This window comes from Rhizoctonia solani, chromosome 13 (genome assembly GCF_016906535.1).
Source record: "Rhizoctonia solani chromosome 13, complete sequence".
Lineage (NCBI taxonomy): Eukaryota > Fungi > Basidiomycota > Agaricomycetes > Cantharellales > Ceratobasidiaceae > Rhizoctonia > Rhizoctonia solani.
In genome coordinates this window covers 1,005,810-1,023,957 of record NC_057382.1, presented here as the reverse complement: position 1 = coordinate 1,023,957, position 18,148 = coordinate 1,005,810, and the positions used below count along the sequence as shown (strand labels likewise).

General features: G+C 47.1%; 5 protein-coding genes across 5 annotated transcripts; 3 read left to right on the top strand and 2 right to left on the bottom strand.

Annotated features, from left to right (window-relative positions):
• Positions 1–1,664: 1,664 nt before the first annotated feature.
• RhiXN_07165 (ABC transporter transmembrane region) lies at positions 1,665–7,178 on the bottom strand (the record flags this gene model as incomplete). Its single annotated transcript, XM_043326981.1, has 32 exons — positions 1,665–1,685; positions 1,741–1,935; positions 1,989–2,006; positions 2,069–2,103; positions 2,158–2,170; positions 2,222–2,389; positions 2,447–2,610; positions 2,661–2,915; positions 2,968–3,049; positions 3,107–3,259; positions 3,313–3,470; positions 3,522–3,553; positions 3,606–3,733; positions 3,786–3,985; positions 4,038–4,072; positions 4,125–4,447; positions 4,500–4,599; positions 4,652–4,736; positions 4,794–5,244; positions 5,294–5,310; positions 5,370–5,648; positions 5,710–5,738; positions 5,795–5,846; positions 5,896–5,903; positions 5,953–6,002; positions 6,046–6,284; positions 6,335–6,357; positions 6,411–6,591; positions 6,648–6,799; positions 6,855–6,920; positions 6,997–7,112; positions 7,176–7,178. 32 exons carry the CDS (start codon positions 7,176–7,178, stop codon positions 1,665–1,667), a joined length of 3,831 nt encoding a protein of 1,276 aa, XP_043185453.1.
• A 1,386-nt stretch (positions 7,179–8,564) lies between these two features.
• On the top strand, positions 8,565–10,925 carry RhiXN_07164 (TPR-2 domain-containing protein; the record flags this gene model as incomplete). Its single annotated transcript, XM_043326980.1, has 2 exons — positions 8,565–8,601; positions 8,662–10,925. The coding sequence occupies 2 exons, from the start codon at positions 8,565–8,567 to the stop codon at positions 10,923–10,925; spliced, it is 2,301 nt and encodes a 766-aa protein (XP_043185452.1).
• A 114-nt stretch (positions 10,926–11,039) lies between these two features.
• RhiXN_07163 (CHAT domain protein) lies at positions 11,040–12,207 on the top strand (the record flags this gene model as incomplete). The annotated part of the gene is made up of 2 exons (XM_043326979.1): positions 11,040–11,360; positions 11,413–12,207. 2 exons carry the CDS (start codon positions 11,040–11,042, stop codon positions 12,205–12,207), a joined length of 1,116 nt encoding a protein of 371 aa, XP_043185451.1.
• A 369-nt stretch (positions 12,208–12,576) lies between these two features.
• Positions 12,577–14,702, bottom strand: RhiXN_07162 (dynactin subunit 5; the record flags this gene model as incomplete). The annotated part of the gene is made up of 10 exons (XM_043326978.1): positions 12,577–12,680; positions 12,742–12,844; positions 12,896–13,034; positions 13,088–13,265; positions 13,854–13,951; positions 14,008–14,182; positions 14,232–14,366; positions 14,423–14,490; positions 14,539–14,625; positions 14,677–14,702. 10 exons carry the CDS (start codon positions 14,700–14,702, stop codon positions 12,577–12,579), a joined length of 1,113 nt encoding a protein of 370 aa, XP_043185450.1.
• A 1,144-nt stretch (positions 14,703–15,846) lies between these two features.
• RhiXN_07161 (isoprenylcysteine carboxyl methyltransferase) lies at positions 15,847–16,741 on the top strand (the record flags this gene model as incomplete). The annotated part of the gene is made up of 5 exons (XM_043326977.1): positions 15,847–16,263; positions 16,314–16,378; positions 16,431–16,461; positions 16,518–16,595; positions 16,649–16,741. The coding sequence occupies 5 exons, from the start codon at positions 15,847–15,849 to the stop codon at positions 16,739–16,741; spliced, it is 684 nt and encodes a 227-aa protein (XP_043185449.1).
• Positions 16,742–18,148: the final 1,407 nt, after the last annotated feature.

The window sequence follows — 18,148 nt, the reverse complement described above, 5'->3', positions numbered from 1 at the left end:
TTTGGTACTATCCCATGCATACCCAGTAAACGGAGCTCGGAAACTATGCAAGGTGGCTTATCACAAACAGAGCAACTCTATATATGCTGTCCCAAATAATAAAGTAGCTCGCAACTCCAGGCAAACAAGAGAATATTGGAACAAGGTCAACCGGTGACCAGTTCAGAAGTAAATCCCCCCTTTTCAAACATAACGGTAGAAAGCTTGTACTCGCGCCCATCAATCATATTTACTCATTTGGCGAGCTCCTGTATCAGTTCATACGATAGGAAACAAATCTTACGGCTCTCTCAAGAGACACATATGACATAACAATGCACGTAGCAGAGCTTCATCATCATTACCATGGTACGAATCCTCAAGAATGCGACATAGCCTATTCCTCACCAGCTTAGTGCCGCAACATGCGGAACATCTGAACCAAGAAAAGGGGCTGAGTTCCCAAGGCCAGGGAGCGTTGCAAAGTACAGGGGCTTGGGTTGATCCTGATCTGCCAATCGTTCTCAAACCGGGGGAGGGGGGGCAGGACTGATTTCATAACATAGATGAATTCGAATTATCTCCCATCCAAAAGGGATCATACCAAGGTAAAAAGCTCAAGTAACTAGACTATGACTGGGATGAAGGGGAAGTAGCATCGTCCCATATGTATAAATGCGCATATATTCCCATTTTTTTAATTGTAGAATCACAACAAGCGCCAAGCTGACTCAGGTTGAAGTGTCGTTTATTCGGCGCTTCTCCGAAGGCTTTCCCTTCATTCATGTACTTAAGATTTTCCTGTCCACCTTTGAGTAGACTCGCCCTGCAAGGCCATCGTCGTGCTTACAACGATGGATCAGTTAGGCTTGTGCAAGCTCTTTTCATTAAATCTAATTGCATAACGTGCCTGCAGTGTGATTGGGATGATGAAATTTTGAAATAAATAGCTCAAGTACTAAATTAGGAAGCTATTAAGATTATTGTTCTTGGACGGTTAAGAGATATTTGACTGTGCGACATTAGTTCATTCTCTGCTATCACTTGGACCATATATATGTTCATATAGCACAGACTCGTGAAGCAATCGACTCACTTCAGGGATATCAACTATGAAACCCCCAAGGTGCATTTGTTGAAAAGCACGTGTGTGCGTGACTATGACTTTATCTGTTCAAATGATTATAATTATCGCATCATGAAGCCTTACCTTCCCGAAGCACTCATAAAAATTGGCCTGGGGGATTTGGGGAGCTCCCTGTGTTTCCATATAGTGCGAATAGCCTCTCCTTAATATGGCAACTCCCGACCCCCACAAGCCAACGAAGTTGGAAAACATTGTCCAGTGTGCAGATCCATCGATACTGTGAAATAGACAGCAAATAGCAACTCCCTCATAGCAGCTAGTTCAAGAAATATCTACCCTATTTATCTTAAATTGTATTTAGTTTCTGAGTCCTGGTTATAGAGAATAAGGAGAAGATATTCAGGCTATGGAGCTTATGTGAGCGATAGTGCCAACCGAACGAAATGGGTTGCTATAGTCAGAGCTTGTTATTATAAATAGGCTGAGTATCAAACAGCCCAGCTTGAATTACAATCATCATAGGTCTGCTCTTATTAAGGAAATTATCCCACTAGAGTAATAGAAATCAATAACTAAACAACGTAGCCGCATCGATGGCTTAGAGTTGGGATTTAACGAGCTATGGATTGCATGAGCAAGCAATACATTGACGGCTATCAGGCTGATCCACTCACATCAACGTAACGCCCATTGAGGGCGAGCAACTCAACATGACTACCGCTTTCAATAATACGCCCATCCTCAACAACATGGATGATATCAGCGTTCTGAATTGTGGATAAACGGTGAGCGATAGAAATGGTTGTGCGACCTTTGGACGCTTGTTCTAGCGCTTCCTGTACAGATCGTTCGGACTCGGCGTCAAGTGCCTATAATCGATAATGAGAGGTTTGTTCAAGAATAGTAGTTACTCAACACTCACAGAGGTAGCTTCGTCGAGCTACAAGTGGGTAGAATTAGATAATTAGCTTGCATATACCTAGTCTCTTGGACTGAACTTACCAGGAGGATGCTGGGGTTTCGAAGTAGTGCGCGCGCTAGAAGAAAATGATCAATTCTTAATTCCCCAGATAGAGGTGCAATATACGTACCAATACAGATACGCTATTGGAATACAGTCAGCTTTATCCAAATGTTGTACTATTCAACACTTACTTGCCGTTGACCACCGCTCATTTGAGAACCCTTGAATCCAACTGGAGAGTCAAAACCTTGCGGTAATGATTGTATGAAGCTCAAGATGTTGGCGTCACGGCATGCACGTTCTATTTCATCCTGCGAAATGGATGTTTGCCCGAGGGTGATGTTTTCGCGGAAAGTTCCCTGGAACGCCAAGTCCTGTCAAGCTTTCCTCTAAATAATTATTCAGTCTTGGCTTACCTCATATAATACTGCATCTTGCGCCACCAAAGATATGTGGCTACGATATTCCTCCAGAGGGATGCTCCGGATGTCACGGCCATCGAGAGAAATGGTCCCCAAGTTGGGATCGTAGAAACGCGAAATCATCGAAATGATGCTGCTCTTGCCGCCACCCGAAGGTCCTGATCGAGTCGGGTCAGCTATTTATCATAGCAGTATCATATTCACTAACCGCAAAATGCTACCGACTTGCCAGCAGGTATAACCAGGTTAAGATTCTCAATCGCAGGTTTCGGTCTGGAAGCGTACTGCAATGTACAGGATGTGAAATTAATCTCCCCCCGGACTTTTTCTAGCGAAGGAGCTTTAATTGCATCGAGAGAAGCTATCTCTGGCTTGCGATCTTCCCAGTTACAGATGGCACGGAAACCTTGAATCATCCTGGCCATGTCGGGTATATATGTAAACAACCGACTCGCCGCGATGGCTATATATAATAATTTAAAATAAAATAAAAGACGAGAGGTCAAGGAGCTCACCTCCAATGAGGACAGCCTCAAAAGTCGCATACAGATTCTTCAAGCTAATCCGCTCCGTCAGATAAAGCTCAACACCCCACCACTAAACCGCAAAAATTACATCAGCAATATCATTCAGGAATCCAAGTAAGAGATGTACCATCAAGATTGCGCTTAAAATCAGAATGCTTCCTATTCCGAAGCCGAAACCCAAGGCGCCGCCAAAAAGGTATTTTGTCTTTGTAGTTTTCTGAGCGGAATTTTTGTCGAAATATTCCATCACTAAGCTTTCTCGTCCCAAAGCAGCAACGGTCTGTGATAATCTTGTTCAGCCTTCCACCCATGCCAATTCGCTCAGAAACTGACCTTGATTGCATCCACATTCTCGCTGGCAAATGCAGACGCGTCTTCAAGCGGCTTATGAAGCGTTTGTTCATACTTCTCTAATAATGCAATGTTGAAGTACGCGGTGACCAGGATGGCAGGAACCGGTGCAAAGCTGGGGAGCGCAAGCCTCCAAGATACTATAACTAAGGTTAGCCCAGAACCGAAGAAAGCAGTGGTTATTGACTTACACGCGACTCCGAGAATAAATGCTCCGATGAAGCTAAGGATGTAACAATTAGATTCAGATATATCTAAGTAACCTTTGTACTCACTTTCCACCGGAAGTAATAAGTTGCTGCCAGACAAGGCCTATCGCGGCAGAGACGTGGCCAGCCTGAGAAGCAATTCCGGCGGTCAAGCTCCCTGCTGCATTCTCCTCTTGGTCGAAGAATCCAATTTCCTAGTTTTGTGATCAATAATATTCAAATCATCAAAGCCAAGCGCCTACCAACCTGTCGGAGAAGGGAGCTGAGGGCCGCCAGCCGTAGTCGCCTGTCAACTCGAGTTCCTCCCATAGACAAGAAAAATCCAGCGATGAAACTGGATACAATATTGACCATAGACAAAACTAGGAACCACATCGCCCAGTATCTGCCCTCCCGCAGCACCTGCTCGTCGTTATCGTGGATACTCAACCCTTCGATCACAAAACCTGCGCATATAGATTAGCAAAAGGAAAGAGTTGACTCGAGGCTTGAGCTCACCAATAAGCCAGCCTGCAATAGGGAACGAAGCACCACTATAGCAAATCTTAAACATGGTGATTAACGCTGTGTCTTGGGCCCACTTACATGCACAGAGAGCCGATGATGCCTATCAAAATCCACTGACTATACCTGCCCATGAGCCGGAAAAAACGAGCAGCTAAGCCTTGAGGCTCTGTCCCTTTGACTAGTAGTCCACGTTCCATGGGGTCGTCTATCACAGTTCTGGCAACCGATACCGTCGAAACTGGCCGATAAAGTGGGACGTGTGGGGTAGAGAATGTCGCCGATCTATTGCCCATTTCTGGCTCCTTGCTTGTGAAATTAGAGACGGTCGTTTGAGAGCTCGAGGTTAATTGGCCCGCGGATGCTTGGTGTCGTACAAGCGCACTGAAAACGCTGCCAAGTTTCTGAAATTCAGCGTTAACGAGCATTAAGAGCCGGTAAAATTATATCAAATACCATAAGCTCGCTGTATGTGCCTTGCTCGGCAACCCGGCCGTTACTCATAGCGATAATCCTGTCGGCATTCTGAATAGAAGAGAGGCGATGGGCAATCAAGCTTGGTGCGCGATTAGATCACAAATACTAAAAGGGCAATCATAGCAGCTTACATCGTAGTCATGCCGCTCTGTGCCTGTTCTTCATGAACAGCTGCCATCATGCGCTGTTCGGTCTCGGCATCGAGCGCGGAGGTACCTACGTACCAATCAAAGTCAACCTACATCCATAAGCGTTTTTCTAAACAGCACCCACCCTCGTCAAGTAGCAGAATCCTTGGCTTTCGGACAAGTGCACGTGCGGCCGCAATCCTTTGGCGCTGTCCACCTGATAACACACCAGTCCGGCCTCCCTTGATACGAGTGTCCATTCCTTCTGGTAGTTTGCACACAAAGTCCCAAGCTTGGGCCTGTTTCAGAGCATATTCGACCCGAATCTTTGCATCGGCCAATCTCTCTTGGTAATTGGGCTCGGATTCGGATGTAGGCAATTCCCACGGGGTGCCGCTCAGACCGTACGCAACGTTTTCAAAGATTGAAGCCGTAAATAACTGAGGATCCTGAGCAATAATCCCAATCTGGGACCGAAGCCACGGAAGGTTAAGGTCCCGGATGTCGCGTTTGGCAAGGAAGATACCCCCGCTCGATTTCCCACCTTGGGCTGGCGATGGATCATAATAGCGAAGCAAAAGGGACGCAATCGTAGACTATATCCGGGATGATTATTGGAGTTTAAATGATTACGCAACTTCATACCTTTCCGGATCCAGACGCTGAAAGAAAAATGAATTATCAATTTTAACCACAAGGTATGTTTGATGCGGGCGCATACCTCCAACAAGGGCAGTGACTTTTCCAGCCTCCAAAACGAAACTCACATCGTCCAAGGTCTTGTGATCGGGTCGAGAGGGATACGAGAACGTAAGATTGCGGACTTCGATCGAAGCATTAACCTTTTCCCCTGTCTGGCTATCCCAGAGCTTCTCGCCCTTGTTACCTCGAACGTCGATCGTTGGTACGCGCTCGATTTCAGAACGGATTCGAGTCGATATCAGGATCGAATCACGAATGGCGGATATATGCGGCAAGATGTTGGCGATCGCAAAAATGGCTGGTCATCGTTTACATCAGTGGGCTTCACATGACTTCATAGCAGCCACTTTTAAACTTACCGTTAAACATATTCCAGAACACTGTGAACCTAAGTAATGTAATGAGAAAGTGAGGTTAATTCAGGACAAGCGTTGAAATACATACATTAATCCAACTTCGAGGTTGTCCCGCACAATTAATTGGCTTCCGTACCAGACTGTATTTGGAGTGAGCGACGCCTAACATATCACAGTAAAGCCACTTACACGCAACGCTGTACGTCAAGTTAAGGATACAGTAAGAAATACTCAACTCCAACCCACGCACAACCGAACGCCATTTGCCCAGGCGTTGTAACTACATACGCAATGTCCTGTCAAATTTGATCGATCTGCAGGTTGGAGAAATTGGCGCACCTGGTCCAAATATGCGTCATACTTCTTGACCAGAAACGATTCCGCCGCAAAAGATTGCACAACCCGAACGCTACTCAAAATCTGTTCGAGAAGGGTTCCTGCTTGCCCCTCGACGTCTAGTAGCCGTGCATCTGCCTTTGCGGCCAAGTAGCCGCTGCTCATGAATAGAATGAAAGCAAGAGGCACCACGCCAAATACCACCCCAGCTAGGCGAGCGGCGCGAGAGAAGGCCATAATTACTGTGAAAGGTTTAGAACAAACCGGCGTAGACCATAATTTTGCCACTCACAAGCAACGAGAAGTGTAGTAAAGCTAAACGCCTTCTTGTCAACACAAAGACGACTAATGCACAAAGCAGAACTTACGCCCAGACCATAAATCCTAGTTTTTCTCCAGTCGCAGTCTTAATCGTTCCAACGTCCTTGATCATTCGAGTTCCAACTTCTCCGGGACCAACCCTTTCAAAAAATTCCGCATCCTGGTGTAGTACGGAGTCTAAATACGCCCTTCTAAGCCTGTCGGTTGTACGGCCAGACGCAATGGTAACTGGAACACGCAAATACTGAGCTGAAATAAATGCAGTAGGAAGCATTCAAACTTACAGCAGGTCAAGAAAATTGACCCTGTGATGAACTGCAGAATTCCAATTCCCAAACAGATTCCTGCCATAGTGTTTGTCGTTCCTCGCAGTGACGAGGGGGTCATGTCCGCAGCGACCAGTGCGGTCGTCCAGTAGCCATAGACTAGGTCTAGCCTATCATTCAATTCAGTCAATTAGAAGACAATCAGGTATCATTTATGCCACTTACACAGGGAAGCCCGCTCCAGATATTACTGCCGCGACCCCTCCGACGCCATAAAGTAGCCAATCCAACCTATCCGCATAAGTAAATGCATAGAAAAAGGCAGGACCATGATGTTGTGGCCGTCGAGAGTTGCCAGTACGCGTACTGTCTTGCTTCGTCAGCTCCATGACGAAGGGCGATTAGTGAGAATAAGATGATCGGTGCATGTTTCTGAGGAGCATGCTGAGGTTTTATTGGAACCGGCGATTCGCCATCAGCCGGCTAGAGCAAAGGACCCTGAGCGATTCGCATGCGAGCCGCTAGCGCGATGCGCCAGGTACGAACCATTTGAATTAACTTCCCGCATGTTAGTCAGTTGATGTAATTTGTGGAGGCAAATGATGGTGCTCACCAATTCACCGAGTGGTCCCAAGCTTAAGACTGTAATTTCGGGAAGAGACCATAATTCAAAACCACGCGCAAAGCACGCCAAGACCGAGTGATGCAATACAGTGATCCCATTGGTAATATTCGTGTATCACATGCTGACAATAAATGCCAACTTATCCTGGTCAGGATTGGTGCCTCGCGCAACGTATATGGTGCAACGGTAGTGCTGAGTGTACTGTAAAGAACAAATGGGCGTGACCTGAGTAGAAACAATGAAATACATGTTTGCGTCTAGGGGCTAGGAATATATCGGAAGAGTGGAAGTAAGCATATTATCAAACGCTCTGGAGCTCCGTGGTAAGGTGAAGGACTCTCCAAACCTCAAGCTTTGGGAGCTCCAGAGATTGTTCTGGCGTGAGCAATGAGGAGGGGGAGAGCGGAGCACCGAGACACGAGAGAAGCTCGTGGATTGGAGAATTATTTCTGCTTAGGCACAGTAGGGTGATGGGTCGGGCAGAATCAAAGACCGCGCATGGGCTACGGGACACGGGCAACACTGATCACGTGCCGGCGAGGCTGGAGGTGGTGTGTATTGATCCAGACGATCAAGTGCATGATTTGAACATTTTAAGGAACGGATTGGTTAGCGTTCAGAAGAAACCCAAAATATGGGTGAGCCACTCAAGAAAGAAAACAGGCTAGGTATGGACGATACGATTAATGATGATTATCATTTGTAGCGCTTGGTTTAGATTGCACGCATGCTTCGATCATTGAACTACTGAGTCACAGCCGCTTTTCTATGACAGATGTTAACCCCAAATCCGTTCGGATTCAACGACGCTCATGGGGCCAGGTAGACTCCTACTTGATAACTTGTATATTGATTCAATTCATCGGCTTTGTCTTGTGGAAAGGAATAGCTTGATGAATCCGTTAACATGGCATAAAATTTACCCCAATTTTACTATTTAAAATGCATCGAGGCTTCAGCAAACCTCCTGGAGTAGATGCTCTTAAAAAATGCGCATAGAAAAACTACCAGGTGTGTGCTCAACTAAATCGGGCTTCGCCCTTGCTTCTCCGTGGCCAGGATGGTTACAATAATTAGGAGATAGCTCGAATCATCTAAAAATGTCCAGAGATAGGTGATCAAGTCGCCGAAATGCAGAACCCAATGGATCCATGGATTACATACTAACTTTCAGGCTGGACACGTGAGACTCCGCAAGAAGACAACTGTCACTATACCATAGCATATATATCCCATCAGTAACGAAGGATCAAGCCAGAGGTACACTAACAGATACACTGGGCCAAAACAGTAAAAAAGCGGTAGAGAAGATGGATTCGGATAGTGATTTTCAAGCGTGCGACTTAAGTAAGCACGAGAATGGTACTTATAAAGCACATTCTGCGTAACTGATATCCCACTGAATAGGTCGTGAACGCCTATCTCAGATGTGGAAGTCTCATATTGATGAATTTCGACGCTTTGGAAGGCTCAATGATATCGAGAAAGCAATCGAGTATGGGACTCATGCACTAGGCTTCACGCCTCAAGGTCACACGAGGTGGCCAGACCTACGAGCTGACCTAGGCGTGTCGTATGGTGTTCGATATCAGCGACTGGGCAATCATGCCGATCTCGACAGTGCGATTGAGCACTTCTCCAATGCACTCTCACTCACTCCTGAAGGTCACCCAAATTTGCCGGCTCGGCATGCTGGCCTGGGCGCGTCATATGGGGTTCGGTACCGAAGTCTGGGCGAGCTTACCGACCTCGAAAAAGCAACAGAGTACATTTCTCGCGCAGTCGCACTCACACCTGACGGACACCCGGACTTACCAGGTCGATATGCTAATCTGGGCGTAACACATACAGATCGATATAGACGCCTGGGTGAACTCAATGACCTTGAAAAGTCAATCGAATACAAGTCTCGTGCGGTTGCACTCACTCCAGACGACCATCCTAGCTTGCCACACCATCATGCTGCTCTAGGCGAGTCATACAGAGACCGATATCAACGCCTGGGCGAACTCAATGACTTGGAGAAGGCAATCGAATGCGACTCTAGTGCACTCATGCTCACTCCCGAAGGACACCCAGACTTGCCGGATTGGCATGCTGGTCTGGCGACGTCATACGGCCATCGATACAAACGCCTAGGAGAACTCAGCGACCTTGAAAAATCGACCAAATTCTTCTCTCATGCGCTCGAATTTACTCCCGACGACCACCCGTATTTGGCAGACAGGCATGCTGACTTAGGAGTATCATATAATGATCGATACCGGCACCTTGGTGAACTAATTGACCTCGAAAAGTCAATCGAATATACGTCTCATGCCCTTACACTCACCCCCAACGGCCATCCAGACCTGCCAGACCGGTGCGCTAGTCTTGGGGCATCATACACTGACCGGTATCAACGCCTGGGGGAGCTCACTGACCTTGAAAGTGCAATTGTATACGACCTCCGTGCACTCACGCTCACCCCCGAAGGCCACCCGCGCTTGCCAGACCGACATGCTAGTCTAGGCGTGTCACATGGCGATCGATACCGACGCCTGGGCGAGCTCGCTGACCTTGAGAAATCGGTCGAATACAAGCATAGAGCTCTTTTATTTACCCCCGAGGGACATCCGGATTCCTCAGACCGGTATGCTGCGCTGGGTGTGGCATATATCGATCGTTATAAGCGCCTAGGCGAACTGATTGACCTCGAAAACTCAGTTGTATGCAATACCCGCGCTCTCACACTCACTCCCCATGGACACCCGGACCTATCAGACCGACATGCCAACACAGGTGCATCGTATATTGATCGATTTTGGCGCTTAGGTGAACTCAGTGACCTCCAAGAAGCGATTGAGTTCTTCTCTCGTGCACTGGAACTCACTTCAGATGGACACGCAGAGCTGCCAGGCCGGTATGCGAATCTAGGCCTATCATACTCCAGCCGATATCGACGCCTGGATGAGCTTGCTGACCTCGAAAAGTCGATCGAATACAGATCTCATGCACTCGCGCTCACTCCTAAAAATCATCCACACTTATCAGATCGGCACGCTGATCTTGGGGTATCATACACTGATCGGTACCAACGTCTGGGAGAAGTCAGCGATCTCCAGAAGTTGATTGATTCTCACTTTCGTGCGCTAAGCCTGACCCCTGACGGGCATCCAAATCTATGTTTACGGCATTTCAATTGGGCTTTAGGTTGTCATAGCCAGTATCAGCATACACATGAGGTTTCCCAATTGGACGCGTCACTTGATTCATTTCGCAAAGCATCACAGCTACTGAATGGGACACCGCGCAACGTATTTAACTGTGCTCTTGCATGGGCAAAGCTTGCCTCAAAGCATGCCTACCTCAAAATCATTGAAGCATTTCGTGCAGCCATCGAAGCTCTTCCTCATTTTATCTGGCTCGGCTCTACAACTGCTCAACGATATGAAGATATTTTATCAGCCGAGAACTTGGCCGTACGCGCAGCCTCGACCACCATTTTGTCATCAGAGTACTCTCTCGCGCTTGAGTGGCTCGAACATGCACGATGTGTGGTATGGAATCAGAGCCTTATGCTTCGGTCCCCGGTGGACGTGCTTCAGTCCTCCCATCCTGGCCTTGCCACTCAAATAAAGTCGATCTCCCAGCAACTACATTATGCGAACTCAGAGTCCCCCACTACCTAATCCTCCATCTTCCACTCGGCTATAGACACAGCAGAGCATCGCCATCGTCTGGCAAGGGAATATACGGATCTACTAGTTCAGGCACGCAAATTACCAGGATTTGGGAATTTTCTCATGCCACCAAATTCGATTGATCTTGCCCAAGCTGCAAGAAACGGACCGGTTGTCGTTATCAACTGCGAGGAAAATAATTGCGATGCACTTTTGATCGTACCTGGACGTGTCAACGTTACTCACATCCCTCTCCCCAACTTTACTGGAACGAAGGCTCAGCGAATTCGTTTAGAAATGGAAAACTCGAGCAGGAGCCGGCGATCGAGTGAACGCGGCGCTGAACGCCGGCCAATGCAGGAGGAAGAACTGGGCTTCGAAAACATACTGTCGGACCTCTGGTACGATATTGTCAAGCCAGTGCTAGACTTCTTGGGATATACGGTTCGTTTGCATACCTGCCTCCCGAGCTACACTAACCATGATGCCTTGGCAGAAAAATACCGATGAGACAGCGAAGAACGTGCCGCATATAACATGGTGTCCGACAGGCGCAGTGTCGTTTCTACCATTGCATGCTGCCGGGGATTACAACCAACCGCAATCACGAGTATTCGATCATGTCATATCCTCTTACACGCCTACGCTCACCGCTCTTCTCGGCTCATCTCTTGGCACACTGAACCGTGATTCGCGAGTACTCGTTGTTGGCCAAGAAGCTACACCAGGCCATCAGAGGTTGCCAGGTACCGTCAAAGAGCTTGAATGTGTAACGGGACATCTAAAAGGGAGAGTCAAGTACTCGGAGCTGTTGGGAAGTCAAGCAACCACTGGGGCCGTTCTCGATGCAATGGAGCAACACGACTGGGTCCATCTTGCCTGCCATGCCCATCAGAATGTCCAGAACCCAACCGAAAGCGGATTCTTCCTGCACAATGGCACGCTGAACCTAGAGTCGATCAACCGGAGATTCTTCAAGAACAAAGGTTTGGCATTCTTGTCCGCTTGCCAAACCGCGACGGGCGACGAGAAGCTACCTGACGAAGCTATTCATCTTGCATCAGGTATGCTGATGTCCGGGTATTCGAGCGTGATTGCCACAATGTGGTCGGTGTACGATGATGATGCACCGCTAGTAGCTGACAAGGTGTATGGTTGGTTGATGAAGGACGGAAAGCTTGGGAGCGGAGAAGCAGGCAAAGCGCTACATTACGCGGTTGCAGAGTTGCGGGACAAGGTCGGGGAAAAGAATTTCAGTCGGTGGGTGCCATATATCCATATAGGCTCCTAGCTGGGCCCAAGCAAACAGTTTCCTGGCCTGTACGAAGCATAATTATCAATCCTTGTGTTGTTATACCAACGAAAGTGCGGAAATAACCCAATATTATTGGTATCTACGAGATCGTTCCATAAAATCATCTGTGACGCATGTGGGTTTGCTAGTCGTTGAAAACATATCACCGAACCCAAGGTTTATAAATGGTAACTGTGCTCCTCTCTTCGCTATTTTAATAGCATCCGTGCAACCCTAAGCGTTCCATATTTACACTGGCTAGAAGATAGTTTTGAGTTACTTATGAGATATCAATACGCTCTGCCACCCATAAATGGACTGGAAATCGAGATTCGTGTAATACTAGACAGTGAATAAGATAACCAACTAGTGGCCTGCAGGCTCCTGCGGTTGAAACCGCGAATAATATCCCTTGGTATGAATCTCGACATTCTCCATCGTAGACTCTGGAAGTTCCTCAATAAATTGGGCTGAGAAAAAAAAATCACAAATTTAATGAAGAATTCAAAGTGCAAATTCAGTATTACTTACCAGGTGAGCCCCCAAACCTCGCGAGCGCAGGAATAACCGTATTGGGCGGTACAATCGAATTATCATCGATTTTCGCGCAATCTTTGATTATAGTGAACTTGCCCTAGGTGGTGGTGAGTAAGTGTAAAAAGGCCATTGGAACGGACAATCTTACAATCACGCAGTTTTTCCCAATCTCAACGTGGTTTCCGATTGTGGCAGCTTCCACCACGGTGCCCGCACCAATGTGAACATGATCGCCAATCTTCATAGGGTAATAGTTAAAATTACCCCGATAGGTCTTATACGGCGGCCTAATGATCACATATGAGATTGTCCACCAAGGCTACAAGGAGGCGCAACTCACCTCATGATACATTGCTCACTGATCAGACAGTACCTCCCTAGCGAAATAACGACCGCCGACCCTGTCCCAGTTCGTCTTAAATCTCCACGAATGATTGCGCCGCTGGCTATAACGGTCTTTCCGCCTAGTATGATATTCTGAGGACCTGCAATAGTGGCGCGCCGAGAGACTTTATTTCCTGTATCCTATAGTGAGTGAGAGGTTTGATAGGTGCCAGGCATGCGAAGAGGCGTACTGTTTCAATATATTCGGACTGGAGAACAGCTTTGGATGATGAGTTACGCGTTTAGTCTAGGGTATGTGCCGGCCAACCTTGTTGTAATAAATGGGTTGATTGCTCATTGTGATTAGTCGAGTATGGTGGACCAGAGCAAGTCTATCTTGCTTGATCAGACACGCGTGTCAAGCGCCGACACATCGTAAACTAAATAAACCACAGGTCCATATAATATTAATTAAATGTATATAGCATGAAGTGCGCCTACTCAAGTAGGCTCATAAAAGTCGTCAAAGATCAACAATGCGCTGTATATATCGGTGAAATGTCCATACTCCAGAGGCGGACTAGTGTGCAAGAAGAGAAAAAGGGAATGTGTAAAATCCAGACCAAAAAGAAAGGGTATGAGGACAGGAGGACAACCTATAGCTACATTAAGACGCGAGTTCAAGAGAGTCCAGAGTAAATAAAGAGAGGGTAAACACGAGGACACTTAAGCCTCGCCAGGATACCTATATTGGTACTGGCCCTGCTGCTTATGCCCCTCACTCTGGCGAGGACTCATCTCAGTCGCAGTCGCAGAGCTTCCATTGTCCAGACTGTGCAACTTTTCTGCACCACCATATTGGTTCTTCTTTGCGCGACGACTGGAAACAGACCGTCAAATTCCGGGTGTAAGCTAGTTGAGAAGGAGTGAACTCACCCCCGACGCTTTCCACATCCGAAGCACCCGCAAGCAATCACACTGGCCCCGATCACGCCCAACCACAAAGCAGCCACAGCACCCAAAGTCATCCAAGCCCCATTTCCTAGCGCAACGGTGAGGGCGTTCTTGGTAGCTTCTTCGACCTTTTGACGTGCGATCGGAATCAAAACAACTAGCAGGCCAGATTAGACCCACAATACGTAGAATTTGAATCAACTCACTGTCAATGACAAAAACGATTGTCGCCGCCACGGCCGAGAGAATCACAGCAATCAGGGATATCACGTTAAGAGCCCTGACCGGGTGCCAGGTCGTTACGAGCGACGCAAGGAGAGAGAGGAACACAAGTCCACAGGCTGCGCCGTTGGTCATCAGGTTTTGTATATAGAACGCTAGAGGGAAATGGTCTCACCAATAGGATGCAAGATGAGGATACCCATGAGAGCTTTAAGCGCAATTTTGGCAAGATCTTTCTGTCCTCTAAATGCAAATTTTAATATCGCGCTGAATTCGGGCGCTGGTACTCACGTAAGTTGCAAGATGGCATCGTCGACAGTATACCCTAGCCTTGGAGGCGTGCAAGAGCCAGCATCGTCCCAACTTGCGCCGTCGGGCCTGTACGGTCATTTGAGCCAAGAAATCACGTCTTGTCGCATGCTAACATACCCGAATCTGTAGAATCCAAGGCACATTCCCCATACTCCGAATCGAATACTGGTCGCGATACTTGTCTGGACGCTGGGTGAAACTTTAGCATCTACTTCCAGTATATAGATAGGCTTGATGATCGGGAGGGAGATCGAGACGAGTAGTAATAGTACCCATGCTGGTAAATCATAATTTTATAGATGAATAAAATTGAAACGCGACCGAACAATGGGGCTTACCTGAGAATAAGAGAAAAGGCACCAAAAACCGAGACTTGTACATGGTCGTCGTTGGTTGGCTATCAACACGAGCAAGGAGCGGAAGCGAAAAAGTGCGTCGTCGGGTGGATTCGACTTGAAATAGGAAGTGGGGCACGTAACCACGAGGAGATGACGTTAGTTGTGTCGAGGTTCCAGACCAACGATATTCTCAAAGAAAGTGGGATTTAATGTGGGTCGTAAGTCAAGAAAGGAGTAAGCTGAGTGTCAGTGGTGGATAAATTCAGGTTAAACCGGGAACAATTGTGTTCTAAACATGGAATTCGCAACCACGGCCAAGCCGGCAATGGGTGGCAGTACTGACTATTACATAATTCACGGTCAAATATCCCAAATCGCGATTATGACGCTTGGGTCTGGTGGTTCCAAGTTCTGCTGTGGATAAAGGAAGTCGGTTGTTTCGGATGGCGCATATCTATGATATTGTTTCCTGGAAAGTTCTATTAGCTCAAATACCGCAGGTATGACCATCCATCACTATTGGGGTGAGCACCCTGTTGCCTTGGCTTTGTAACGCAAGGCGCCGGAGTACAAACGTGTATAGAATCAGAAGTGAGGGTGAACGGTGAACTCGGAGTGGAAGAAGCTTTGCCTTGATCAGAGGTAAAGTAACCAACACAAAGCGGTGCAACAATTGGCTCCAACTTAGTAACGAAGGGCAGGCAAGTGGACATTACATAATAATCGTGCCAATGATCCCATCCAATCAGCTCCAACTTAGACAAGTAAGCGCCGACCACTACCGCTAAGGTCCTCAGCTCGGAGGCCGGAAAACCAGGTGGCCCCGAAAGCTGCTATGGATAGCGGAGGTTAGGAGGTCTTCAGCAGGCTATATAAGTGGAGTCATGTCTGTTGTAGTTTCGCCATCACTCATCATTTCCAGCTACCCAACTAGCCAAGCATTTCGATCATGATCATCTACATCGCAGGTTTGCATATCTCCATTTCCCAGACTCAGGCTCTCAATGCGGCCGGCTGGGCGTCCATTATCTATTGGTTCAATCGGTGCCTCCCAAGCGCACACCAGCGGGCTCAAATTGAGAAGGAGGCGGGAGCGATCAAGGCGATGCCTCCTGGCAAGCAAGGCCAAAGTATTTCAGTCATTCATGGCTTGGGATTGTTTGTCCCTATTGCTGCATTTGTATTCACGTTGCCTTTTACGGGATTCCGTGTCCCGGGATGGCTGTCCAAGACTAGTTTGCCTCCTATCGAGAGCAACAAGCTATACATTGGCTTGAGGCTCGGTGCATGTGCTGCAACGTTCGTGGGTGTGTATGGAGCCAGGCTTACATTTAAGCATCTTGGTTCGCAGTGGGGAGCTATCGGGGTAAGTATATGCGTACTCGTTTTGAGTGTATATTCATTTGAATTCCTTAGGTTCGTGAGCGGCCCAAGATTGTGAAGACTGGGCCATATGCTCTCGTCCGTCACCCAGGATACTTGTAAGCAGCACCACAAAATAGCGTAATTGTATAAACTGAGAAATCGTGACAGCCTTGCCATGTCTGAACAATTGATTCTTATTGTAAGTACGATATGCTTGATGGAAATCACTTATTCTGGGGCTCATATTCCACATAGCCCATGTTCTGGAACTGGGTTTTTGCACCTGCCCTTGTTCTTACTTCGATTGCCTTCGCAATCAAAATGCCAATGGAGGTAAGTGGGTGTATTGTATACACTTGATTAGTCTGATCTGAACACGTGAGTAGGAGAAGGTGATCGAAGAGAATGCAGAGATCGGTGAGGCGTACAGACAGTACAAAAAAGAAGTTCCTTATCGTATCATCCCTTATGTTTGGTGATGAATCCGTATATGAATCTCTCACATCTCCAAAATGCTATAGAAGCACCATGACTGTTCGTGACAATATCGTAGTTTTAATTTACGCATTCACCTTAGTGATAGTCTGAGGCAAAGTATGTTGGCTGACAGGCCAACTCGAATGACATATTGGCACAGTATCATAGTATTCGATCGAGGCAAAAGGCTTTACATAGAGCTTGGGTAGTATACCAGGGGCGTACAATCCTGTATGATTGAAAGTTACACAGCCCGAATATGTATTCATCGGGGCTCTAACAGCAAAACAGCGTTAAGCGCATAACACTAGTAATATGCCCGAATTAGCTTGGTACCGGTAAGATTTCTTTTCTGGTGCGAGTCATTGTATAATTCAGGAAGTCCGGGCAGTCGGGTCACATACATTGGACTCATTCCCACAACAACGCAAGCGAGGCGTGAGTACCCTTAGAGCTCAAGGCTGGTTTTATTGTGTATAAAACCAACAGATAAATCAGTATACCATAGGCGTCATTGCCTAACTCACCTCGCGGAATCGTGCACAGGATCGAGTCCGAGGGTGAATACCTGAGAGTTAAAGTCGAGTAGAGACATGGTGGGAACTAGGAGTAACACGATGGAGCGCATATATTATTTGTGAGTATCAGTGGGATCACGCACGAACTCGAATCGACCATGAATTAGCGAGTTTATGGTTTTGTTTTGAATAGTCGGAGATGGCACGCGTATCTGTTGCGAGTGTTGGATGTATGCCCTGATTGTGAAGTGTAGCACACCGTTACGGTTTGGATAGTGAGCCTGTATTCATAATGAGAGATCAATTTTGAATCACAACGTGGCAATGTCACTCCCAGGGTTGACTGCGTATTCGCTCCGGATCTTGCGCTACTCCAATGTAACAAAGTCCTGAAATCTAGTATGTTGGTGAAAGACGTCTTTTTTGAGTATGATATGACCTGAAAACAACAATTCGAGTATAATTTCTTCAACATGAATCAGACTAAGAGTGGTTTGATTTGATGACTAAAGTTAGTATATATTGATTTCTCTTACAGCCCAGGTTTTACTTGAGTACGCATACTTGTTTTTAGCATGTTAACCTTACACCGTGCTGAGGGCGTTAGCGCTATAGCTAGCCGAAAAAGGAAGCTCCATGTACACAAACCCAGTCATCGTAGTTGATAACGCAGTTCCTAAAACTTGAGGCCGGATACCACCGATGGTTTGAGCAAGGATTGGTGAGAATTTAGTCTATGAGGGACAGGGCTACTCAGAATATATCGCGTTTTGAAAGGGTGGAAATAAACGCTCGTTTGGGTTCTTGAGCCGATTAACCGAAATTCCAACCTCCCTCCCCTCTTCTGAAATCGGATTCTCATAATGGAGCGGGTCTTGTTCAGTTTAAGTA